Below are 26,474 nucleotides of genomic sequence, written 5' to 3'. Positions count from 1 at the left end.
TTCAGATTACCACAGTGTGTGTGTGTGCATGCAAATGCATGTCAGTGTGTCCTCATCAATCAAACCAGACCGAAACTTTCTTGTGCACCCTTCTTTCGCAACATCACAAATCCCGTTTTCAGATTCTGAGCCATGTTTTGGTCGCCATGTGCCGTAAAAAGAAGCTGAAGTCTGTCATTTTTTGCAAGGTGATAATGTAATTAACAGTGAGAACACAGAGTACTTACACTCTGCCCTCTGCACGTTGTAGTCAGCAGGAACTAAACACAGAAACACATATATTCCCTCTTCTCTGCTTGGGGCCTTCATGGAGTATCGAACAGCAGAGTTGAAACCACTCATGTGGACATGGAACTGTATTTATTTAAGTAACGATTCACTCAGGACTTGTGTTTATAATGTATTGGCCTGAAACACCGTTATTGTGTCATAACCTGGGCCTATGATTGGCCCGGCTCGCATCAGCATGAAGAAAGACTCAACAACAATAACAATACCTTGATGCACTCAAGATGATAGATTTCAGTGGCTTTGGTTCAGCCTTCAGTGTTTTGTTATTTAATTTAGAGCACAGACAGGTGGAAAGTTTAGTGCAATGCATCTGAACAACCTTCAGAGCCCACGCATACATTTCAAACCCCACAGTACATTAAAGAGCCCACTGTGGAGCATTCAGATTGGCAGTGGTTGCTTTGATTGGTTCCCTCGTCGAGCAACAATAAAGATTTACTGTTCTGCATGAACCACATCCAACCTCCCACTGACTGGTTTGCTCTGCTCTGTCTCCTTCACAGACCATGGAGTACTCAGGGGTTCCATCTGTGACATTGATAGTTGGCTGTGGTCTCTCCTGCCTCTCCTTGATTACGTTGGCAGTGATCTATGCTGTGCTATGGAGGTAACCGCAACACTTTCAGAGCACACAGTTCACTCTCAGGGTGACGTTGTTGCACCTTTGAGCATTTGCAAACCCTATTTGTTCAATCAATTATTCACAATCCTGTTGTTTCTTTTTGTTTAGATATATTCGCTCTGAACGATCCATCATCCTGCTCAACTTCTGCCTGTCTATAATCTGCTCCAACATACTGATCCTTGTTGGACAAACACAGACCCACAATGCGGTAAGTGTCGTTTAAGGATTTATTCTGCTTGGTTTACTAAAGTGTGGAGGCACATTGGTTGTTTTACATATCAAAGGGTTTAAGTGAAGATAATTGTGCAGTGAAAATATCCAAGTGAAACATCCCTGTGGCCTTAAAGACAACGCAGTGCTCTTTATTTTGTGGGCATTTCTTTGTGATCTGTGCGTTGAGGTGTATAACATGTGTAGTGTATAAAACAGAATATTATGAAGCACATTTATTTTTTTGGTGTGCGATTGTAAAGATATAAACCTTGTGCGGCCTTGTTCTCAATCAATTTAGAACATTAGCTTTCATCTCACTCTGAAAAGGCTGAGATTATCACTAGACATCCAATCGACAAAATAGTGTCTTTTGTGTGCCAGATGTTATTGAGCATAAAAACAAGAGTATAATTGTTAGATTGCAGCCTCTTTCGAGCAGATTACTCACTTTCCTTTTTAGTTTTGCACTAAAAAGCCATTCATATTTCATCTAAATGGAAAATTAAGTGTTATGTCTCCGAAAGATGTAGCGTTTAAATTGGCTCAGGACCATTTGGTCTTTACTCAGAAGTTTCAATGTCTTCTGATAAAAAATTAAAGCACCCTCAATGTGTTGGTACTGGTACAACGCTGATCTTTAATTATGATTAAAAGAATTGCCATAAGAAAAAAACAAGAATTAATCTTAAGTAAGTAGAGATGGATGCTGTGGTTCAGACTGCACTGAAATTGTTAACAAGTCAGAATCTGGTAGCGAAGGAGCTTTGACAGAGAGGGAGGAGTTAGGCAGACAGGATGCACACCAGGAGACATTGTTCATCAATCAATCAGAGCATAATGAAATCATTCTGGTGCCACCATGAAAGGATCATCTAATGGTGACAATAAAGCAATGCTTAAAAAATGTTTTTGGAGGATAAAAGCATATTTGTCATTAGTGGAATGACTCAAGGCCAGCAGAAGGTTTTGCTCGGATGTCAGCTGATTTTAAGATCAAGTCAGCAGGTACAAGCAGCAGACTGCCAAACTTAAACAACAACAAAAAAAGACACCTGCTCCCAATAGATATGTAAAAATAAAACTTCCTCTCCCCTGCTCTGTAACTAGCCAGTAAAGAAGAGGCTGAAAGATTGTTTGACAAAGAGTAGATGAGGATTTACAGGCTGCCCACACAGATGCTCGTCTAAATCACTTGGCAGCACTACAGAATGACATATTGCCCAATTACATAGACATTTATTTTGAAACCATATTCTCAGCATATACCTGTTCTGTTTGCAAGGGGCCCATTGCAGAGTTTGCCAGTGATTTTATGCCCCACTGCTCGCTGGATATTGACACACTATCTTTTTCATTTTAATTTAACACATGCACAATGGAGCCAAAAAGGACTGGAAAAAAGTATTATTAATTTAATCTATTTTCCAAGAAAATACATGTGTTGTTGCTATACAGCATGGTGACTTCCATTGTGAATGCAGGTCAGGGGACAACTGGGCTCACCAGCATTTGGGGGTCATATTAAATCTGACCTCGCTCTCTTCCCATGATTTATGTAATATATACTATACATGTATGCATGCATACACATGTTGAGTATATGTGCACACTATAGTCTCGTCTCTGCTAAAATAAATATGAAGAATCTGCACTCAAAAATCAAGAGAAACCAGCAGCCACATGTAACAGGCACATCTGTTTGCAGTCTGTTGCTGGCCCTTACATGTCTGGCAGGAAATAATAAGTTAGACCATGGATGCACGAAGCTTAAGGGTATTATTTTTTTTTTTTTAAATCTGAGCTGATTTGAAGCCTTGTCAGATCTAATCAGGGCTCCAGTCATCTCCTGTCTTGATTACGAAGAGCACCACTTAACACGGGATGCTCGCTCTGTGTGCTTCTAATAGGATATCTGTCTTTGAAATCTGCAAAGAGATTACATGCTTTTTTTCCTTTTTTTTCTCTTAAAGAAAACCCACTGACATACTGAAGATGTCATTTCAGAATGACTCGACAAACTACCTTAGCTGACTCACCGTCTGGCAAAAAATAAAGCAGCAATGACTAATCAATCCATAGCTGGCCAATATACAGTGTTTTTTAATGCGGAGCATTAACGCTGCACTCATCACTATTCTCATATCACAACGTATCAGAATACATTTCAAGTAAAGCTCTCACCTCTGTTGGGTTTGATCTGATGGCTCTTATTCTTTCTGATGTAACCGTGAGAAACTCTATGCTATCTGGTTAGCATTTAGCATCTAATGGTTGTGTTATGATTGTCAGGATGGCATGGAGACCTGAACCAAAGCTTTAAAAAAAAAAGTGAATATAGCATGTTAAAATGGTTATATAATATATTTTGTATATATAGTTTTGTTGCACAATAATCAATGAATGAGATTTTAATTATATACATCTATAGTTAGAATGTTGACATGTGGAATTTAAAGCTAGATTCTATTATTTTCAAGGAGAATTCCTTTAAAGGTGCATTATGTAATAAGTCTTAAAGCAACTGGCCATAAAATCCTCCTAATATGTCACAGAGACTCAGGAATAATATTCATATAACAAACTGAACTCACCAACAACAACAGTACAGCCACAATATTTGCATAAAAAAAAAAATATTTTGCAGACTGCAAATCATGTTTATGTTTTGAAATCATGTTTTGGCATGTGGCGCCACCTACCGCCATCTACCAATCATTGCAGTCAGTAGAGTCTCAGCTGCCGAGCAACCAGGGGTTGCCAGTTACGTCAGAAAACGAAACCTAAAAGACCTCGGTATTTTGAATTTGAATGTAGTGACCGTTTTTGGCCACATTCTTACATATGGCACCTTTAATATAGAGTTGTATTTATTTGTCACTTTGAAGAACCAGCCTCATTAGACTTATTTAAACATCATTAAAGCAGAATAGCTTTGTTCAGGTCCCCTCATGGACAATGGCTTTCTTACTATTTCTCCTTTGTTGTGTCTCGATTATGTTGTAATGATATTTTAGAAAATGTGTCATGTGTTAGATCAGACCACCGTGTTTGAACAGTAGGCCAGCGAGGGGAGAACACACAACTCCAGTGTGGGTTTAATTGTCATGCTTCCTGACACTTCCTCACTTGTTTTCCCTTCAACTCTTGTGAGGAGTGCATATAATTGGCTCCGCTGCTTGTGAATTCAGGGGTTGCTCATCATCTAAAAGAAATCATCTCTTTGCTGTGGAGGTGTCCTCTGGGAGCAGGAAGTCAGTGAGTCACCTTACCATGTCTGTGCTTCTCCTTTGTCCTCTGTCGCTGTTCATCTTGGTTCATGGAGGGAAGACAAACAAAAAGGAAGCAGACTCTGCTGGTTGCTCCAGTGGAGGTACAGAGTTAGAGAGGATGTTTCCAACTATAATGAGTAGAAAAACACACAAAGTGAGTGGAAGTCAAAGAAGCAGAGGTCGACGGTGTGTCGGGCCTGTCCTTTCAGAGAGTCTAGTAAACAGATCATCTGGAATTTATTGGCTTTTATGGAATAATATAAAGTAGCTCTGATAGCACGCCATGAAGTTACATCTGGCCACAGTTGCGTCGGTTGCATAAAAGACACAGATCTCTCTCGGGCACACATACTTCTTGATGCATTACAAGATTAAAAGTGATTGATCACTCTCTGTTCCGACGCTGCACGTCATGTATCAGCACAGATGGCTTATCAAAGCTGGCGTCTTGTCAAAACTAACATCCCTATAATCATTTAAAGCTTGATGATTAAATGTTTAAATAAAATGTAATTAATAGGTCCCATGACATTAGCAAATGAAGTTTTTTTTTTTTTGATTACATTTAAATGAAGAAATAATTAAACATACTTTTGCATATGAAACAAAGATTAGTCAGAGTAACTATAACTGATTAATAGAAATAGGTCAACATGCAGCTCGTTCTGTACTGAGTGGGCTAACAGATTGAATCCTCTAGTGAGGTTGTTTCAAGTATTGTTATATAATTTAAATAAGGTAGGCAGAAGTAGAATGTATTAAAAGTCACACAAGACTAGTTGGCGTTAACATAACCGATTAAGTATTTCAAATCTAGTTTAATGTTGTTATGGAAGTGTTTTTAGTAAAACTGAAATCTCTTTCAATGCACCAGCAACACAATATGCAATGGTGTTATGAAATGATTAAACAGTATATAGCAATTGCATTATAGGTCATATAATACAATATGTGACAGAGCGATGCGCATCAAAAAACCTGACCTCTCGTTATTGAACTAGCTTTGAGAACACCTCATCATCCCCCCTAATCTTTCCTCTGTGTCTATCAACTCTGCAAGTTTTTTTTTTTTTTTTTTAATGTGGTCCTTTCCTCACTTCCTGTTTCCATGGATACCGACACAGTGCACCCAACATCTCCGGGCATTTGCCTTTCTAAAGGGCAGCGTGAACTCTAGGTTTCAACCTCATTTTTGCAAGACTGCCCGTGTCCAACTGGTGCTGTCATAAAGTCCTAATAACGCCCCCTTCTCTCCTCTCAAATGCAATTTTTTTATGTTTGAGTCCTAATGAGATCGAGTGGTATAGGCAACATCCTGAAACATAACGGCTGCGTATGACCTGTTTCCAGGAAACAAGGCAAGCTCTATTTTCAGCTCCACGAAGAGTACATAAGCACCAGAATTAGCTGTTGGTGTGAGTCTTTAAGCAATAAAGCTACTGCATATGACACACTCCTTTTATTGTCTCCTTCGTTGGGAAGTAAAATGGCTGTTTTTTCAGTTAACGTATGCTTTACCTCCGCGATGTTTATCCCCTACAACAGCGTGACTGAACGCTTGTATGCAGATAGAGGTCATTTCATATTCAAATAATGATGTACATCATTAGTCATGCATTTTTCCCTGGCTCTGCGAGCCAGAGCCGTGTTTTTGCAGATGTAAGTTGTAACAGCAGATGTTATCTACATCCATCTTTATGTTCTCGTCTTTGAAGTTGGTGTTGAGTAATCGATGGGTACCTTTTTTTTTTTCTTTTTTTGGCTCACGGCCGTAGACTCTCTCTCTCTCCACAGTGTTTAACAGGATTCCTGCATAGGTGGTAAAACATGTGAGAGGTGTTTGAGTCTGTGGTGGAAGCCAGTCTGTGGCGTGACTTTATTTTCTGGTCTTTTCGTGGAATAAGTAGCTTCTCTTTCTCCTCATTGCTGTGTCTTGGTCTGGTTGAAATCCTGGTTTAAAATTACCCCCATTCTCTATTGAGTGTCCCGTTATGTGGAAGAATGCGAAGCCAAATGATTGTCATCACACAGTGGCGTGCTGACGTACAATTCAGAAAACTGCTGAAAAGTGTGGCACAGATGTAGCACGCTACAGTAGCATGCTGTTTTGTAGCGTGAGCTTCAGAAAAACAGATGCAGAGCATGCGATTCCCACACAAGCAGCTGTACACACCTGTAATTGCTACTGTATGAACATGTGGGGGGGGGTCACACAGTGGGGGCATGTGGCTAGCACTGTCGCCTCACAGCAAGAAGGTTTCAGGTTCTGTGTGTTCGTGGGGTCTCTGCTTTCATTCCACAAGTCCAAAAAACATGCAGAGATTAATTGGACATTCTAAATTTGCCCTTTGGTGAGTATTTGAGTTTATGTCGGCTGGGATTGGCACCAGCAGCCCCGAGACCCTCTTGTGGAGGATAAAGCGGTTAGACGCTGGATGAACAGGTGGCAGTGTGTCACGGGAGCTTTCCATGCTTTATTTTATTTTGCGACTTAATACTTTCAGCATTAGCAGCTCTAAAGTTTTGCAAAACTTTAGTTTTAGTTTTCTGTGTATTTCAGCTCATTAGCATGCAATCAAAAGCCTTTCACATAAAACACGGTTCACCTGTAATATTTTAACGACGTTGTCTGAATTTCCATTTCAGCGTTATTAATCAGACGTGACAATAGGTGATAAAGGTTTGGAACGGGGTGAATTTTAACAAGATGTGTGAACTGTAAACGTCTGCCCAAACTGGCTCATAATATCAATCAATAATCATCTTTTTATGTCATTACTGCGTCAAATATTTTCCGTAGTTTCAGTTAAGTTGCAGTGTTAACACACATTACAGATTATATCTAATGTATCTTGTCAATTAAGCCTATATTTATTTTCAAGATATGGTCATTTTAAACCACACACCTGCTAATTTCATCAAGAACAACAGGAATCAGAATATTATATAATAAGCACAAATCCTTATTTTATACCTTAAGCCACATCTACAGTACAGTAATAGATACTCGAGGGTTTCTAATTTCCTAGGCATGAGGTGATGGAGGATTGTTTTGTGTGAACCTCGTGAACACTACAGGGGGGGCGGATGGCTTCAGTGTGGTTTTCTTAGCGGGGAAGATTAAGTATTATGGGAGATCTCACAGTATGGTGTGTGGATGCCCTGGGACAAGATGATGCACTTCAATCTCTCCCTCTTTGTGAAGTGTCACTCAGATTACCACAGTCTACACACTTGCAAACAATCCAAAGAGAGAGAAACACACTTCATCTCTTCTCAGTGTGTGATAACAAAAGTTGTTTTTCCCCTTCTTAACAATCCGATCAGAGATTCCTCTCTGGGAAACACAGATGGACGAGCTAATGAAGCTGAAAGGTACAGCCACACTGTTTCAGGCCTGAATGTCGTCTGCTGTGTCTTCCGACATCGTGCGCTCGATATCATTCAGGCTGTGTTGTGGTCTGTCCCCCTCCTCTCTGTGTAAAACAGTTGACCTTGGCTCACATGCCTCCAGGTGGAATCCCCAGCATACTAATTAGGGTTAGTGCAGAGGAGCGCTATGCTGTGGCCATCTCTGTCTCAGTTAGCCTGGCTCTTATCTCTACTACCGTGGCCACCTCTGTTGCTGCATTTCAAACGACTGCACAGATTGGTATCATCAGTGAACGGTCTGGAAAGGCAGATCCCGTTAGTTAGAATAGTTAAGAAAAATATCAATATAATTGATTGGCATCTGCGGGGAGCTGCTTACTTCACAGACATCTGGAGTCAAATACTTGTAGAATCTGATGCACGAGTGCACTTCCTTGAGAAAGCCATACATGCGCTAATCAGTTCCAGATTAGACTACTGCATGCTGTTGGCATTTCCCAGACTTCTCTCAGTCGCCTTCAACTTGTTCAAAACGCTGCTGCCCGTCTTTTAACCAACACTAACAGAAGAGAGCACATCACCCTACACTCTCCCCATTGGCTTCCAGTCTCTTTTAGAATCGATTTTAAACTTTTAATGTTTGCCTTTAAAGCTCTTCATGATCTTGCCCCATCTTATTTATCTGAGCTTTTAACTGTTCGTGATCCAGGTAGAGCTCTGAGGTCAAACAACCAAATGTTGCTGGAAGTGCCCAGGTCAAAATATAAACACTGGGGTGATCGAGCCTTTGCTGTTGCTGCTCAGCATAAGATGCGTCTTATCCCTGACCTGGGCCTCTTCAAATCAAGGCTAAAAACCTATTTATTTAGGATGGCTTTTAATACCGAGTAGTATGGTGACACTTTTTTATCTTTTATCTTCTTATCTTTTATCTGATTCTATATTATTTTATTTTGCACTATTTTATTGTTTTTATTGTTTTTAATTACTTTTATTTGTTTCCTCTTTATTTATTTATTTCTGGTAAAGCACTTTGGATCACTGAAAGGATTGTTGTAAAGGGCTGTATAAATAAAGTACATTTACATTTACATTTATATTAGCTTAAAGGTCCCATATTTTGCTAAATCAACTTTTTACACATTTTAATACTTATATTTGGGACTCTGGACTCGTGTTTTTGTGGTCCTCCTCAGTCTAAGTACAGGAGTTAAAACATGCAATGTTGACTTCCGTGCTCCTTGGGACGTCACTAAACGCGCTAAATCCGTGGAATTGTTGTCTCGCGGAGCTGCGCTTTGTCCGTAAAACACGCGAGAGTCCTGGCAAGGGCAACGGTATCTGAAAACTGAATGTCCGCGAAAAGTTCTATTCTTGGCTCCACAGTGCAGCACAGAGTCCTACACAAACTTCCAGCCTCAGAGGATGCATCTGTCCAGTGGATACATGTTATATATGACGGAAATGTGCCTGCAAATGATCACTTTTCCGAAATGCTAACTGCTGTTAGCTCCCAGTAGCCTCTGTGGCCGATGTCATTTCCTGTCCCTTAAGTTTAGTTTTACTTTTTTTTTATTTATTTAATTTAAAAAATGTTTTTCAAGGAGATACTACTAAAGAGAGCATTCCGAACAGGGCTGTTTTGGCAGGGTGATTGAACTGCTGTGGTGCTTCATTCTTATGGTATTTTGACCAAAGCATGTCACAGACATGTTCATTAGGACACCAGGGAACTAGTTTAACTTGGAGAAATAGGGTATAATATGATTCCTTTAACGTCTTCTTTATCTTGTATTTACAGGGTGTATGCGTCATGACAACCGCATTCCTGCATTTCTTCTTCCTGGCGTCGTTCTGCTGGGTCCTCACCGAGGCCTGGCAGTCCTACATGGCAGTGACAGGAAAGGTTCGGACCAGGCTCATACGCAAGCGCTTTCTGTGTCTGGGCTGGGGTAAGTAAGCTGCGTTGTTGTTTTCTTGAACGTCTTCCATTATCTCCCATCATACTTGGCTGCTGCCATATTCTCTCAAGGTCGTCGATCGAGACGTCGTTCCAAGAAACTATATCCGCTCAGTTTGCTGTTCTCATCCTGTCCTCAGCAGATCTTCATCCTATCAGGTTCTTGATACCTTTGTGTTCCAGTTAAGCTCTCTGAGTGTCGGGGATATTTTTGAGACTTGGGCAATGAGGGTGAGGCTCTCCTGTAGCAGGTTAAAATGACCTTATGTCTGATTAAGAGGGTGTGCATGGAGCGTTTTAACTGCAGCATAATACATTCTGTCTGGTATTCTCAGACATAAGAACTCAGGAGAGTTTGTTTTTTTGTCTTTTTCAGAACAAAAGTATTGAATTTATCTAGTGAAGCTTGCTGTGACTTCAAGATGTGATTATACTAAATCTGAAATGCTTTGCAGAAGCGAATGTAATCAGTTTCAAACAAAATACAGATATCAATGTGCAGACAATGGCATCAGTGCGGGTATTAGCATGTTAGTTTTCCACTGCCTCCTATGCTGGTAGCCCTGCACTCAAATATTACACTGCTGTAAAGATAACACAATAACAATTACATATTAAGCAGAAAATCAACAAGCAGGAGAAATTACTGTATCGCCAATTTTCTCCCCTCATTTGATGATCGTCGGTATGAATCCTTATCCAAAGGCTTCTGTCTTACAGACTACTAGAAATCTCTTCTTTAAAAAAAAACAATTTGATTATGAAATAGCCCACACTCATTCTTCTTGTTACCTAGCAACAAACAAGGCTCTCTTAGTCATTGCGGTGCCACTGCCTGCTGCAAAAGTGGACAAAAGCTGTTCTACAATCACACAGATTTATGAAATTACATTTTTTTTTTTTTTTTAAAAAAACCTTGAACAATTTAATGATAACTAAGACTTTTTGTGTGCCAATTAAAACACATTGTGTTATGACCACTGTTATATGCAATGACTTGAAACAGATTAGAACCTGCACTCCAAAAAAATGATTCCTTAAATGATGTGCAGCACATGATACCTGTTGACTTTTAATTCAGCCTGTTCGAGCTGCAGCATCTCCACCAGGCGGTTTCCAGCCGCTGTGATTTATGACATGCTTGTGTACACTCGGCACTCTTTACCTCTTCAGCACTGCAGAGAAGCAATGGATGGCCACAGGGTCTTTGCCTCGTGCCTCCGGGAAACTGATTACATCAATAGCACCTGTCTGTGCTGCCCTAAGAGAGAGAGAGAGAGAGAAAACAAGTGTTAATATTCTGTGCACATAGTAAGGACCACATCTATTACACCAATCTGCAACGAGGAGCAAAACTGTAAAAAAGATTCATACATCTAAAAATTGTGGAGTGTGTCGAAAATTCTTACAGCACAGCGAGGAAAATGTACTATGTGGTTTTCTGGAAGTGGTGCTCTGCTGCCATTTTGTCAAAGCACAGAACAGTCGGCGCTCCTCTGCCATGTAATGTCATATTATTGTACAATTTATGTTGAATGAATTGTTGAAATGTATATTCTTGATCATATATTACTCCAAGATAATTGTGTGGTCTCAAACTAGGGCTTCTAACGGAGTGAATCCAGTTGCACTTTGTTTAATGACAATTCAACAATTGTTGTTGTTTTTGAAGATTTATGGATTTATATTCTCCTTTCTGACCAGAACAGCTCAAATAACTGTTGATTGTTCTTCTTTTTAAGGATTACCAGCTTTAGTGGTCGCTATTTCAATGGGATTCACCAAAACAAAGGGCTATGGGACACCCTTATAGTAAGTTTCTTTTCTTTTAGTAAACAGTAAGTGTATTATTTAGAAATACATGCATTAAGTTAATGGAAACCGGATGTCTTCACTGGCTTATTTATGCTAAATAGTGCTATAAACAAAGTCCCGCAAACCCAATCAGATTTCAAAACAGCTCAGCAAGACCCCAATTTCAACTGAGTTGTATCCCTGCTGGATACCCAACGCATAAACACTGCTTAAAATCTCTTTAGCATTTTATTACCCTGTGAAACTTTGGAAAAAGAGTTACAGCATATGGCACGTCTCCCCTGACAGTCAAGGGAAATACAATTCTATGCTGGTGTGCACCATTAACTTGGATGTTAATGCCTTGGTGGGAGTTAACTGTTTTTCTCTGCTTTCCCTGCAGCTGTTGGCTGTCTTTGGAGGGTGGGCTCCTGTACGCCTTTGTTGGACCCGCAGCTGCTGTTGTTCTGGTATGTTTCAGTCATCAGATGTCAGTCCAGTTTTTTACTTTTGCATGAGAACACAAAGGAAATGTAGATCTCCATTATTATTATTTTTTGCTCAGCTTATGAATAATAGTAATAATAGAAAACTGGCATTTTACTGCTTGTTTTTAAAATGCTCACAAGCCATTATCTAGTTTAAGAGATGGTAGAGTATCAGTGTGGCACAACTCCATTGTGTTAAAACAGTGTCATAAAATGCCTAACAGGAGGAACACACTCTGGTTTCAAAGTCAAAGTAATGAGCATCCCATCAGGCAACCTGCTCAAGCTGTGAGGTTATAAATTATTTATGCATCAGATTTGTACAAAATCTATTATACTTGAGTATTTTAATTATCTTAACGTTGTTGTAAGGAGAAAAATACACAATGAATTAGTCCACAAAAAGACTGTCACAGGAAGAGAGTAATCTTTATTCATTGTCAAACATGAGTCCTGTGGAGAGATTTAAAAAAAAAAAAAAAAAAAAGTAATAATAATTAACTCATTCAATGGATGGTGACAAATCATCTGAATTTGAGCATCAGATAAACTCTCACTGTTCTGTGCTTTTCTTTCACGGTTCACGCTGTTACCACTGCATTGACTGTTGCATTAACAACAGGTGTTTAAATGCATGTAACCTTCATTAACACAACGATACTGAGGAACAAACACAGCGAGACAAAAGACAAAGGCATTAAAAGAAACTAAAAGGAATTACCTTTTGGATCATAGCATTAGGGCTGATCTGAGGGACTGGACCTGTTGGGAAAAAAAAACAGTAGGATGAATGAAATCCATTTGATAGATGAAGTAATCACTTACATTAATAAATAGTTAATTATCTCTTTAAAAGAAAAAAGAAACAAGTGTTTTTAAGAACTGGTCCCCCCGCCACTTAAATCTTCATCAGTTTTCTATTAGTGTAGTACTTCTAATAATAGGAGAAGGTGCCTTTGAGAAGACAAGTGTTTCTTGTCAGGGGAGATCTTTTCTTAAGGCTTTTCCGCTGGGCTGAGTGGGTAGGACATGCCTCATCTACTGGCTGAAATGTCACAGAGCTGAGCAAACAATAGAAGCTGGAGGTCAAAGCTCAGCGCAGAAGAAAAAAAAAGAAAGAAAAGGCCTGCAGGACGATGACGTAAACACAACGTTGTCTATCAGTGGAGAATGTCAAGTTGGGAAATGCAAATAGTCGATTTCCTATCGATTTTGAAATGATCTTGGAGACTCGTTTCCGTTGATTTATTGTGAAGTTAATATTCCCGCTCTCTGTGCTATCGACAGGTCAACATGGTGATCGGTATCTTGGTGTTTAACAAGCTTGTGTCCAGAGATGGCATTCTGGACAAGAAGCTGAAGCACCGAGCAGGGTATGACAGCACATCCTTGTTAGTATTTCTGCTTTTCTTCTACACATTTTTATTCTCAAATTCATGTTGTACAAATGTACTTGTTTATGTATGTATAGATATGGAGATTTAGACCCCCTTTTTCCTTGCTGCTGAAAGGAAATTAGAGGCATAAACATAAAGAGGTCAGATCTCTCTCGGGAGCGACATGGCTTCGCGTTTCTCTGGCAGAATCAGTCCAAGATGGAAATCATTGCATCGCCCACACATTGGCTGTGTCGGCTGATGCTAATATGAGGGAGGGGGGGGATTTAAAGTCAGGATAGTGGCGTTGTTTGTCATGCTGTTGTCTCTATGTCCCACAGACAGATGAGTGAGCCGCATACAGGATTAACTCTCAAGTGTGCCAAATGTGGTGTTGTATCAACAACTGCTTTATCAGCAACTACAGCTAGCAATGCAATGTAAGTGCCTGTCAGTGTCTCTGAATCAATAAGACGATGCTACAGGGAGTCTCTGCATGTACTCTGTGTCCACCTCTACAGTTTAGACCAGTGCAGCGTAAACTGATGTTCCACTTCTATCCACAGGAGATTGCATGTACAGTGTTGGAATATCTGTCATTGCAAACGTGTAATATTATACTGCATGGTTTCTGGTGGATGATGCAGATTTTACTCAGCAGTCCAGATGTTATCACATCATCGCTCTTACTGTATTTCCTCCCTTCTTGCAGGGCGTCCCTGTGGAGTTCCTGTGTCGTCCTACCTCTGTTGGCTTTGACCTGGATGTCCGCAGTGCTCGCCATGACAGACAAGCGCTCCATCCTCTTTCAGATCCTCTTCGCAGTCTTTGACTCACTGCAGGGATTTGTCATTGTGATGGTGCACTGCATCCTACGGAGAGAGGTAACGGCTTACTTCAGGTCATCTTTCTTTTCCCCTTCATCTCAGTTTACACGATTCTTAATCTAAAATGTTGCAGAGACTAGATTGGTTTACCTCACAGATGTAGAACCCAAACACATTAAGTTATGAAGCAGGGCAGCGTCATCAAAAGTGGCACAAATTGACTATTAAACCATAAACTCAAAATACTCAAAAGTGTTTTATTGTTATGTTTTATGCTGATTTATTATTGTATTGAAATATTTTTATTTCACTAGTTTTCAGAAGATCCATCACTAATTTCAATGTCGTCTCCAATGACAAGCGAGGCTATTCTATTCTGTAGTACACTGTGAATGGCCACATTAAGAAGTGATACGCTGTTTTGTCGACACAATGATTAACCACCACACCCCCCCCTCCCATCCTTAGGTCCAAGATGCTTTCCGATGTCGGCTCAGAAACTGCCAAGACCCAATCAGCGGTGATGCAACAGGAACGTTTCCCAACGGGCATGCTCAGATAATGGTAGGCACAGTTACCCTCTGTTATCTGTAACCATTAGATCCTCTATAATTTAAGCAGACCTAATGTTCCCTGGTTATTTATAATGCACATGCACACCCCGCCTTTTGACCTTAAATGAACTTGATTTTTTCAGTTAAATGTGGCCTCTAAAATGCAATAGGTAATCTTCACACATTGGTTTTGCAAAGCTCCAGTTACATGTTGGGTAGACACTTGGCCCTCTGATAAATGGCTCTCATTGCCTTTGGTTTCCACAGGCCTTAAGCCCAATCCTTTATTCCTATTTGATTGAACTTAGTGTCCATGTTTGCCACACATCCCTCTCATTTCCTCTGTCAGGGTAATGGAGAACTGCTCCTTGTCTGACCTTTGAAATGGAATATCTGTCTCTTCGTCGAGCATGATGATCATGATGCCACTGGCACATCATAGCAATGATTTGCTATTAATATTCTAATGCCCTTCAGAGTGAAATAGTTTCCATGATAACAGACTGGTGTCATTAGCGACTAGCACAAAATGCTTCCCAGCTGCTGCACTTGCATTTTTTTTTCTCCAAGATGTTGTATTGATATATTGTTAGGAAGAAGGGAAGGAGAAAAATGTCTGCTTGGCATTTTCCTAACACAGTGGCAAATTAGAAAAACATACAGTATATATATATATGTATGTGCGTATGCGTGTGTGTGTGTGTGTTCAGTTTTATGTAAAAGGCTTTGTTCTCAGCAGGACTGACCATTTGCTGTTCCTTCTTCTTACAGACAGACTTTGAGAAAGACGTGGACATCGCTTGCCGATCAGGTAAACAGATGGTGTCTTGTTAAAAAGCGTCTCCTTGCCTTGCATGTAACAAAAAAAAAAAGAGAAACAAAAGAGGTTAGGTGGTAAAAAATAGCTCAGGTTACGTAACAAACGAGAATCCCTAGAGGAGTTTTTTTCACAGTTACCAAAACACTGACTTTAGTCTGAGAACAAAACTTGTTGGATATTTACTTTATTTGTTGCCTTCACTGCGTGATATGACTGGAGTTAATGTTTATGATTATGTTATTTCATATAATGGTGATTTTAACATCTAATAGATACAAAGGTACTGTGTGCCCAATTTTGGAAAAGCTATCATACTGTGTTGCTAAGATCACCCTGATGAAGTTACATTTCCTCCTGATATCTGCATCTAGCTGCTGGGTACGTTTTTGCCGCAGTAATTGTATTACAGACAGACCAATGCGTCTTGTAATCAGTGGTGACAACTCGCACCATTTGCACGGAACACACATCCTCAGTGGAATTATGGAGCTGGTCATCATTTAGCACATTCGGAAACATAACCAGTTAAGAGACAAAAAAAACAAAAAAACAACAAACAGTTTGAACGTGTTAAGTGATGCTGTGCAGACGTCTAAAGCTCAAGAGGATATTTCTGATCCACAAAGACAGAACAGATAGGTGTCACTTGTAAATCATGACCAGATTTAGTACCAAGCAAAGACAGAGTCGGGGAGAAATGCACTTTAACTGATTAGTCGCTGTGGTAAGCATAGTTGGAGTTGCTTGTTTACAGAAAGAGATTATTTTAAGCAGCAGATGTGATGTTCTGCAGTGTCATCCCACAGCATAAAAGTGTAAACTTCAGAGGATGAGAGGATTTCTTTCTTTTTTTTTTTTTTTTTTTTTTTTTTACATGAACACCAGGCTGAGTGTTTTACCCATGTCTACACTGAGCATTAAATGAAACTCACACAAAAAAGGCCGATTTGTTGTTATTGTAATCTCTTTGCAGACGTTTTTGTAAACAGACAATGAAACTCCTTTGGATTCATGAGGCAAACTGCTCAGCGGAGACAGGATGCTTCCAAATCTGGTGGATTACAAGGTCACCCCCATACAGTAAATAGGGATTAGTATGAAGAGGATACTGTTTGACAGGGAGACTGGCTCTGATTCCTTATGCATACCTGTTGTGTTCCTTCCTCACAGTTATTTGTCCTGTCATTACAGTTTATTGTTTTTCCTGTGCAGAAATTAATCCTTAGAGAGATAGATCGCATTCATTTGATTTTTTTCGGTTCTTTTGATCACATGCTGGATAATCTCAGACAAACTGTGACATTACTTTCATTACTGTGATACTCTTGACTAATCCTCGCATCACTCTGCCCTTCAGCACTCCACAAAGACATGGGCTCTTGTCGCGCTGCCACCATAACGGGTACCCTCTCTCGCATTTCCCTCAACGATGAAGAGGATGAGAAGGCTCCAGAGGGCCTCAACTACTCCACGTTGCCTGGCAACATCATCTCCAAAGTCTTAATACAGCAGCCTTCAGCTCTGCACATGCCAATGGGCGTGGGTGAGCTGAAAGAGCAGTGCATGGTTGACAGCAACGCCGACATGCGCCGCACCGTTTACCTGTGCACCGACGACGCCCTGCGGAAGAGCGATCTGGACATGGGCGGCCACGACATGGATGGCCACTCGGCACAGGGCCAGATGATGGAGACAGACTACATAGTCATGCCTCGTGCCTCTGCCGCAGCGATGTCAGGGATGGGTAACGTGCCCACCCTTCTGAAAGAGGACACCAAGATGAACATCACTATGGATACGCTGTCGCACGAGAGGCTGATGCATTACAAGATGAGTCCTGATTTCAACATTAGCCCATCGGGCATGGACCACATGAATGTGAACCTGGAGCAGCAGTATCCTAGTGCTCCAGAGCAGATGCAAAACCTGCCCTTTGAACCGCGCACGGCTGTTAAGAACTTCCTCGCTGAGATGGAGGAATCTGCGGGGCTTTCTAGGAGTGAGACAGGGTCAACAATATCTATGAGCTCCTTAGAGGTACATATGCTCATGTGAATGGAGCGCAGAAGACACAGGGCTCCAATAAACATATATACAGTACATAGCTATGAATGTACACATCCACCATCAAGCTGATGACTTCATAACTTAATGCCTTTGTGTTTTCTTTTTACAGAGACGAAAGTCACGATATTCTGATCTGGACTTCGAGGTACGTAGCATAAGGTTACTTTGCCGTAGCACATGCATCTAGCTTTTTTTATGCAGAGAAAAAGCCATTTTTTGCAGTTGTGTTTGTCATTTGATTTACTAGTACTTGTTGTGCCTCTTAAGCTTATTGGAGTTACACAGCCTTGACTCAACAAGATTTATTGACACGCTGTGTAGTTAAGGTAAAAGCAAGGCTGTCAACTGACAAACAGGGCAACAGTTCTCATCTACATTCTGTCCTCCTCCATCTCCCCCATCCATTAGCTATACGTTGATTTCCAAAATGTATGCTTTTAAAAGTCATTTGCACATTTCACATCTGATTTTTACCACTGGTTCCAGCAATTATTATATTGGCTTTCGAAACACATATTAAAACCCCCTTTGGCAGGTTTTAGAATTTCCTTTGCATTAATAAATCAGGCTTTACTGCATATATATTGTACAGTCATTCAAAGTAAAGGAAACATGGGGCTTCTGGCAGCCATTTTGGCATGGGGAGCATTTTGTTTTCACTTATAGATGCACACAGTCTCTTAAAAAGCAAGGTTTGTGCCAATCTTTGATGATAAGGATTTCCCTGACTCCAACAAAACTCTAAAAGGCAATTTGTCACTGGAGAATTATGTTTAATCTAGAAACCCCAGCTCCTGCAAATTAAAATAGTTCTGACTTTCAGTGTCCTATCACCCTCGCATTAATTATGTTGGTGTTTCCTTTATTTTGGCAGTCGCTTGTATATATATGCAGAGACAAATAGATTTGTTTCAAACCTGGCCTATAAGTAAACTACCATGACACTAGCAAATTGATCAGAGTTGGAGGGGGTGGAGAGGAAGATGCATTTCCATTATTGGCTGTCAATACCAAAGAAAAAACCCTTGCCATTGCAGAAAGTCATGCACACCAGGAAAAGACACATGGAGCTGTTCCAGGAACTGAATCAGAAATTTCAAACCCTGGACCGATTTCGAGACATACCAAATATGGGCAGCATGGTGAGTAACAGGAAACCAGGGGGGTGAATGTCAGCCAATTAAAGCCAGTGACATCCAATCACCCTATTTAGATATCCGGTGCAGGACACATAATGTGTGATTGAGCAAATGAGCAGCTATGTAGCTTAAGTATTTGTGTGGAAGTTAACCTTCCTATAGATGTGAGCCTGCCAGCAGCTGCTGGGGGCGAGTGAGGGGGCCCCTTAAAAGCACCAAAGCATTTTCTCCACAAGGCTAGACTCAGGAAAGGGAAAGGGAAGACCTTTGGTAATCTTGTTGCAATCGAGTGCATCCATCCCAATGCAAGGCCATGAATGCACTTTTATTTACATGCACATTTATCTATTAGCAACCCCATCATTTTTTCCATTAATGCATGGCAGATTATTTAATCTATCGGCATCTATACAAATATTACTGTAAATTCACCGCTCTCTTACTGCAACTGTGTGTGGGAGGGGGGGGCGTTTTCTTCACTGTCAGGATCGAGAAGTCAGGCGATTTTTTTAAGGATTCTGTATGACCTTGTTGCTACAAATCAAAAGTCCCATCGTGTGTCTCCACACCTGACTGGAGCTGTAGACAATGGGGATGTCAAAGCTGTAGCCATCTCTCTCAGACAACCAGCAATGTTTTCTGTATTGAATGCAACAAAGAGAAATTGAGTGGCCAAAACACAGCCAGACTTTTTAGACAATGCCGGGTTACAGAGCAGTCTTTTGGCTGTGTGTAAGCCTTTTTCACTCACATTTCAATCAGCCCTGCAGCACAATGTGATTCGAGGTCCGTTGCTTAGTTACCCGTTCAAGTTCCTTTGTATAGAAAACGATAAGTACAATACACTCACACTCGTCCTTTTTTCTTTTTCCTCCCAAATGAATCTGCTGCAGCGCAGGCTGCAGATATTATATTAGTATCCATTTTGTATTCCCTGTCTGGGAGCAGCTCCTCTCCCTTATTTGAAATAGTGTCTCTGGGACTGTCGATGAGAGCGCCTTCAGATGAATGGCTCATACACGAGGCCAACTTAGAGTACCGGTTAGGAAGCTTGGGGAAAACACAATTCTGCTGAGTTAATGTAAGCATGTTCACATTTAATACACTGCCATTTTCTTTTGTTATTTGATGCTTTCCACAGCATTAATCCATTACTTCAATTAGCAATGGGTAGAAATCCATATAATGCCTGTTTGAATGAATTGACTTCATTGCAAAAGAATTTCTTTGTATGTGTGTGTGTGTGTGTGTGTGTGTGTGTTAAAAACAACAAATAACATTTTAGCCCCAGAGGATGTCTTGCCACTAATATCACACCCAACTGGCCATGTTCACAGGACAAGGCAATGCCAAACAAGAACCCCTGGGAGAGCTACAATCCAGCCTGTGAGTACCAGAATTACGCCACTATGAATGTACTAGAATCTGTCACCAAGGACTCACTGGAGATGACACCTGCAGAATGGGAAAAGTGTGTCAACTTACCCTTAGACGTCCAGGAAGGAGACTTCCAAACAGAGGTCTAAAAGAGGGTGAAGAAAGGAGAAAATGCAAACTATGAGAGAAGGAAAAAGTTGTGTATTTTGCACTGAATAAAGCAACAGACTTTTCTAACAGCCTTGGCAAACATATCTGGATAATACGAGTGTGGCAGGGACATTATGTGCCAATACCATGAATGGACTGAGGAGAGAAAAAGAAAAATCGGCAGAAAAAACATCAGTGTTACTTTTTGTATTCTCACTAGTGTACTTAGTGTGGGGCAGCCTGGTGTACAATATTTACCATCACGTGTTTCAAATTATCTGTTGAGGTATTGGCTTGAAAAAAAAAAAAAGAACAACAACAAAAAAAAGGTTTATCTCTCTAGATAAAAACCTCACAAAGCAAATGACGTGCCATGTCGTCCCAGCTTCATTGGGTCAAGTTTTGATTTCATAAAACTTGACCCTGGAGCACAATGTATATATTTATGCAGGTTTTTAAAAAGTTTATAACAGTCTGTTTGGCCATTACTACACTTTTTACTTTATGATATAAAAACATGGGAGGCAAAGAGGATTTTTTCTGTCATATTAAAATGAATGTTTGTCAAGCTACATTCTTCATTGCTTTAAATGCAATAAAGATAATACTCACTTTTATATAAATAATATATTTCACAACTTTAATACTGCAGACTCTGCTTGAAGGATCCCAGCAAGCTCTCACATCTGCAGCTCTGTATAAAATATTTAAAAACAAAATGTTGTATGGTGTAAATAAACTTTTGTCTACATATGTTTTACTTGTGCCAATTTATTTTAATGAGAAAAAAAAAATGCCAACCTGATCAAAAGTTATAGCGAAAAAAATGTTAACATTTGAAAAGGAATGTAAATAAAAGAGGAAATATGTTCGTACTGCTTCAGAGGTTGTGTCAAGTTTATGTTGTCTGTGACGTGCATTATTCAAATTTTGGTGGGGGTGTGGCAGTGAATTATGTTTTATTTTAGTTTTAGGAAAGACTGAAAACATGAAAACTGTTTATGGAACATTTTAGGCTACAGACTGGATTAACCATACAATATTAACAAAGTTCTTCACATACTATCATCCCTTTTTACCTTTTACTGTCGCTGAAGGTCACCACTGTAATGTTGCCTCGTAAATCCTGCCCTTTATCTGATTTCTGAATCTGGAAACATTTGAACTCCACATAGATTTCTGGACCACTAGATGGTTAACTTGATTATATCAGTTAGGATTTTTTTCGTGGGCAGCCAAGGCCAAACAGAGCACTAATGGGAAGAGGGGGTGTGAGGGCTTAGGGTAAATCTTGTTAGTTCTGTCTGGTGATCTGCCGTCCAGCTGGCCCTCCCGCAGCGGGAGCACCAGTCTGTGTCCTTCTTCTGAGGAGCCCACCCATCAGGAGAAGAGGAAGAAGAAGAAGAGGAGGAGGAGGTGTGACATGGACCTGCACCATCGGATAAAAATTGGGAAGCAGACAAGGATGACACTGGAAACCTCAGTCTGGATATTGTAATACTTTTTGGATTTGGAGTCCGTTTCGAGCATAATGAGGTTAATTCTACAAAATGCTGCTGTCTGTTAGTGGCTCCAAGAAAGAGTTGGTAGTGGGAGGATTTGTACAAAATTATATTATATTATATTATACATTCTAATTGTAGATTTATCAATTCTTTTTTTTTTCTTTTTGTTTAAGAACCCCCAAGACTATCCCTTCATGCTTATCTAAAAAGCACCAACACTCCCACAAACAAAGCTGCAAATCAAGCAATCACGATTGAAATAACCAGCGTCATCTTGGGAAAACTCACGACCTCAGCTGCGTTCGAGTTGTTTACCGCTCCTGCAGCTGTTGACACTGTGATCATTTGCAGAATAAAAGCACGGCTCACTGTGTTTTTCCTCTTCAAAGAACAAATATCTGTAGGAAGATGGAAAAACAAACAAGTTTATTTGCCTCCAGAGACAATTTACGCGATCACATGACCTAATGATATTCAAATGAGAGGCACTAAATGGCCAGATATAATGTCAAATAAATGTGCCATTTCGCAACTAGACAGCACCTAAGACAGCATTGCCCATAGCTTTGGGGAAAGCATGTTGCCACCTTTAACTTAACAGCCCTTTTCAATGAATGGGAACCACATTACCAATTTGTTTCCAAATAAAAGCAATTCCATTGTCATCTGTTGTGTCACCTGTGAGCCAACGCTTACTGAAAACAAAACAAACAGCAAGTTAAACTTTAAAAACTGTAATGTAAATGTTGGAATACGTGATGAAAATGAATGGCAATGAAGAGTGTTTTTTATTGCATGTGTTGCATTGCAATGTGTCAGTGTTATACTGTTGACAGAAAGTCCTTCCTGGGGTGGGGACATGTTGACAAGCCAATTGGACAGGTCTTTATTTGGGAGAGAGTGGCAGGTCCCAAGGGCCCGTAAGAGCAAAGAGGTTAACCTGCTTAAGGGCGGCAAACACCGAATCAACATAATCATTTTGATCCTGCATCACTTTTCTTCCTGGAGGACACTCTGTGGAGTAAGGCCAACTGTTGGTCACAGGCCAATGATCAAGAAAGCATCCTAGGAAATGCCGAAGAGGGGAAAGACAGGAGAGAAAAAGGTGTAATGTTTAACATAACAATAATGATAGTCATCTTTTTATCACAGAGAATGGGGATACACACAGAGGTCATGGGAAGAGTTTTTCGCATACTGGTTGGGTAGACATCCACAATCCAGAAATCCTGACTGTTAACATGTAAATAACAATCAGCAAAAGCATTTTAGCTGAGTCATGTTCAGGGTGTTTCTTATCTTTTGGAGGACAATGTTTGTGAGACAGTTGGAGAAATATTTCTTTGAAATGGCTCGAGCACAATTGTGTTGTCAACAGTTACATAGCTCATAAATGGTCTAAAAATTACTAATATTGGTCGATAATTGAGTTTGTGATAACAGTCTATGTCTACGAAAAATCCACATTTTCACACTAAAATACAACGAACTGAATCCAGATTAGTATGTACACAATTGAACTGCAGGGAAACTCTATTGTCTGTGTCTGGAAATCTATAATTCACAGTAACAGTTTACTTTAAAAAAAAAAAAAAATGTTTCTACAAAAATAAAGTTTTGGAAAATCTCCAGCAGGCATTTCCCATTAATATATAAAATGTGTTATGATCTTCTATCCTGTAGAGCAGTAAGACAAAATCTATCAATGCTGGTGTGTATTCTGTCCAGTATCCATACACAATCATCTCCAACCTTATTTAAAAACATGGACAGAAATCCAGAAATTCATTCATTCATTCATTGTCTAACACTTTATCCTCCACATGAGGGTTGCGAGTCGCTGAAGCCAATCCAAGCTGACACAGGGTGAAACACAGTACAGAAATGAACAGCCATTCACTCTCACATTCACACCAACGGACAATTTAGGTTGTTCAGTTAACCTCTGCATGACATAAACCTCTACCGACATGAGTTAAATTCAATTTCTGCCAATAAACTCTCTTAGATGATACACACTAGACTTTAATACTATAATACATTTATTTTTTCAAATACAATGTGTTCATTGTTCAAAAACAAACTTGTCAGAGGACGTGATAAAAAAAAAAAAACAACATGCGCGAAAGAGGGAAAGAAATAAAAGTCACACACTGAACAACACAAATCCTCTGATCTGACCGCTGGTTCACACAATCCTCTCTGTTGAACTCCAGTGCTTCGTGTTTTTGGCTTAAGGCTTGCAAATCACACAATGGCTTAACTTGTGAAGCGGGCTTACACAAAAGTTATGACAAAGCATGCATCACACAATCTGATAACATGGGCACAGAGAATGTTGTGCAAAACCATGTGATTAAAACTTGCTAGTAACCGCGTTCTCTCGCATTCTTTTTTTTATTTTTTATCAGGACTGATGAAGATTCATTCATTCATTCATTCACTCATTCATTGATATTCTACCACATTATCCTCCACATGAGGGTCACAGGGTGGGGTGGGGGTGGGGCAGGGAACACCCTGGACAGGTCGCCAGTGCATCACAGGGGCACATAGAGACAAAAAACCATCCACTCGCACTGATGAAGACAAAACAATACAATTAAAAGTTATATTAAATCAAATTTGTCCTGACAAAATACATTTTTCATACAACTTAATAGCAACCACCAAGCCTGTTTTAAAGAAAGAAGAGTGAGGGATGATCAGATGTGTTGGGGTTCGTATGGGTAATGGAAAATGGGGACAATGACAATTTTGAGTCAAATTGGGCTCAGCTGCTGGGAAGGTGATCCCCATAGTGTTTTGCAGAAAATCAGAAAAGCACTACAGAGCCTGAGGCTTTGAAGTAAGGAAATGGCTGCTGGTTAGTGGTAATGACTAACACGTCATTATGTGCAATGGAGATACTCTGCAATTATAAAACATAACAAAAACAGCTGTGCCATTACGTACAATAGCCTGCTATCATCCACACACAAGTGTTGCATGTTAAAATACTAACCATGAAATATATGGTTGCAAATAGTCTACACAAAGCTGTTTAAAATGATTTTTATTTCTTTAAACACAGGTTTCATTCAAATATTGACAACACGTTCCACAACAGAATATCCGATCAGCCAAGTCACAGGTGAAAGTGGTGATGATCACCATGTCATCACTCTTTAGCTGTTGATTTAACTGATTCTCCATTAAGGTTAACCCAGGATAAATATAATATATTTTATCAAAAAAAGAAAACAAGGGGGGAAAAGAAAGACTCACCTTTTCTTTGCAGGCTGATTTATGTGAGGTCAACTTAGGAAAACACACACTACACATTCATGAGACACCAACAACAGTTTGTTGGGAGTCTGTGTTGGGGAAAAACCTCTATGTCACAAGCCTGCTGCAGATAATCTCAACACTGCTGAAAACCTTAATTAAAAGAAAATTACACTCATAACATTATTCTTTTTTTTACTATTTTTTTTTTTCCCCCAACATAAGCACAACGCTTATAAACGTACTTAGCTTAAAACCAAAAATAACTGAAACATTGAATACATAATTGCAACAATTGGTCCTCAAAATGTCAGAGACAGTGCAATTATGCAAGTATAGCAACACGTGCTTAAATAATACAAGCCACCAAATGTAGGTGGAACTCCACAAGCAATATCCTTAGATTTCTTTAAAAAAAAAAGAGCAAATATTAATTTTGAAAATGTTACTGCTTGCCGTGAAAAGGTATTATTGTTTAACCAACTACCTTTTTTTTTCAGAAAACAGGCATGTAGACTTAATTATCGTCAGTGTTTTATCTTCAAAAGGTGCAATCAAGTCTACTATAGCTACTATGATGAAGCAATCATTTAAAGCTTCTAGAAATTGCTTTGAGAGTGAAAAAACCCCACAATAGTCTAGTCTAAGACTATACTTAAATAAAGCTCAGACAGTAACATTTTGATGCACCCTCTAAATGTCTGTCCCCCACTGCCATAAGAATACGTCTCCTCCGGTAGAAAAATGGCCAATTTGCGTCAGCTTCATGCTGCTCAGAAGTGAACTCTCATGGTGGGATTGAGTTGGTGGACACTGCCCCGAATCCCAAAGTCATCAATAATATCGACGGAGAAAGACACTGCAATCAGTCTGAGCGTTCGGCTTTGGAGGAAGTGACGCGTCAACTCAAAACAATGCTGGAATCCACAAAAACACCACATCAATTATTACTTCTCACGATAACTTCTCACCGATACATTAAACCATGCCAAATTACCGATAATCATTTATGTTTATGAAATTGTATTTCCCAGTCTTCTTTTAAGTTGTGGTTTGCATATCTATGAATCTACTCATTTTCAGTGCACATATTCGTCGTCACTAATATCAGAGTCGTCGGCCTCCACCTCGCCTTCAATCACAGACTTCTTTCCTCTGCAGCAGGACACCACCAGACCAATGAGGAAAGCCTTCAAAAACAATAAGAAAAGCAGAAATTTAGACATATTTAATACAGGCTGTTTGGACAGAGCGCATCAGGAGCACCCAGTTATTAAATATTGGAGGACAGAAGATGTGTGTAATGTTTGAGAATCATTTTTTAGTCTCATTCCTCCTGAATAGAAATTAAATGATATGTTTCCGTACTGGAATTACTGG

General features: G+C 39.9%; 2 protein-coding genes across 3 annotated transcripts in view; one reads left to right on the top strand and one right to left on the bottom strand.

Annotated features, from left to right (window-relative positions):
- adgrb3 (adhesion G protein-coupled receptor B3) overlaps positions 1–20,321 on the top strand; it is a gene marked incomplete at both ends in the record, with an annotated part of 103,807 nt that extends 83,486 nt beyond the window's left edge. For both annotated transcript variants that reach the window (XM_083897923.1, XM_083897922.1), the window contains 14 exons: positions 795–898; positions 1,022–1,124; positions 9,572–9,722; positions 11,473–11,542; positions 11,928–11,994; positions 13,300–13,385; positions 13,730–13,828; positions 14,101–14,272; positions 14,684–14,779; positions 15,541–15,580; positions 16,947–17,626; positions 17,766–17,801; positions 18,694–18,798; positions 20,133–20,321. In XM_083897923.1, coding sequence (XP_083754049.1) covers positions 795–898; positions 1,022–1,124; positions 9,572–9,722; positions 11,473–11,542; positions 11,928–11,994; positions 13,300–13,385; positions 13,730–13,828; positions 14,101–14,272; positions 14,684–14,779; positions 15,541–15,580; positions 16,947–17,626; positions 17,766–17,801; positions 18,694–18,798; positions 20,133–20,321 — 1,998 coding nt within the window. The remainder of the gene's footprint in view (positions 1–794; positions 899–1,021; positions 1,125–9,571; positions 9,723–11,472; positions 11,543–11,927; positions 11,995–13,299; positions 13,386–13,729; positions 13,829–14,100; positions 14,273–14,683; positions 14,780–15,540; positions 15,581–16,946; positions 17,627–17,765; positions 17,802–18,693; positions 18,799–20,132) is intronic.
- A 4,501-nt stretch (positions 20,322–24,822) lies between these two features.
- The window catches only part of lmbrd1 (LMBR1 domain containing 1), a 42,466-nt gene continuing 40,814 nt past the window's right edge, over positions 24,823–26,474 (bottom strand). Inside the window, exon 16 of the mRNA XM_083897509.1 lies at positions 24,823–26,284. Within this exon, the coding sequence (XP_083753635.1) occupies positions 26,174–26,284 (111 nt within the window). The 3' untranslated portion in view covers positions 24,823–26,173. The remainder of the gene's footprint in view (positions 26,285–26,474) is intronic.

This window comes from Microchirus variegatus (assembly GCF_963457635.1).
Source record: "Microchirus variegatus genome assembly, chromosome: 11".
Lineage (NCBI taxonomy): Eukaryota > Metazoa > Chordata > Actinopteri > Pleuronectiformes > Soleidae > Microchirus > Microchirus variegatus.
This window is presented reverse-complemented; position numbering and strand designations above follow the sequence as displayed.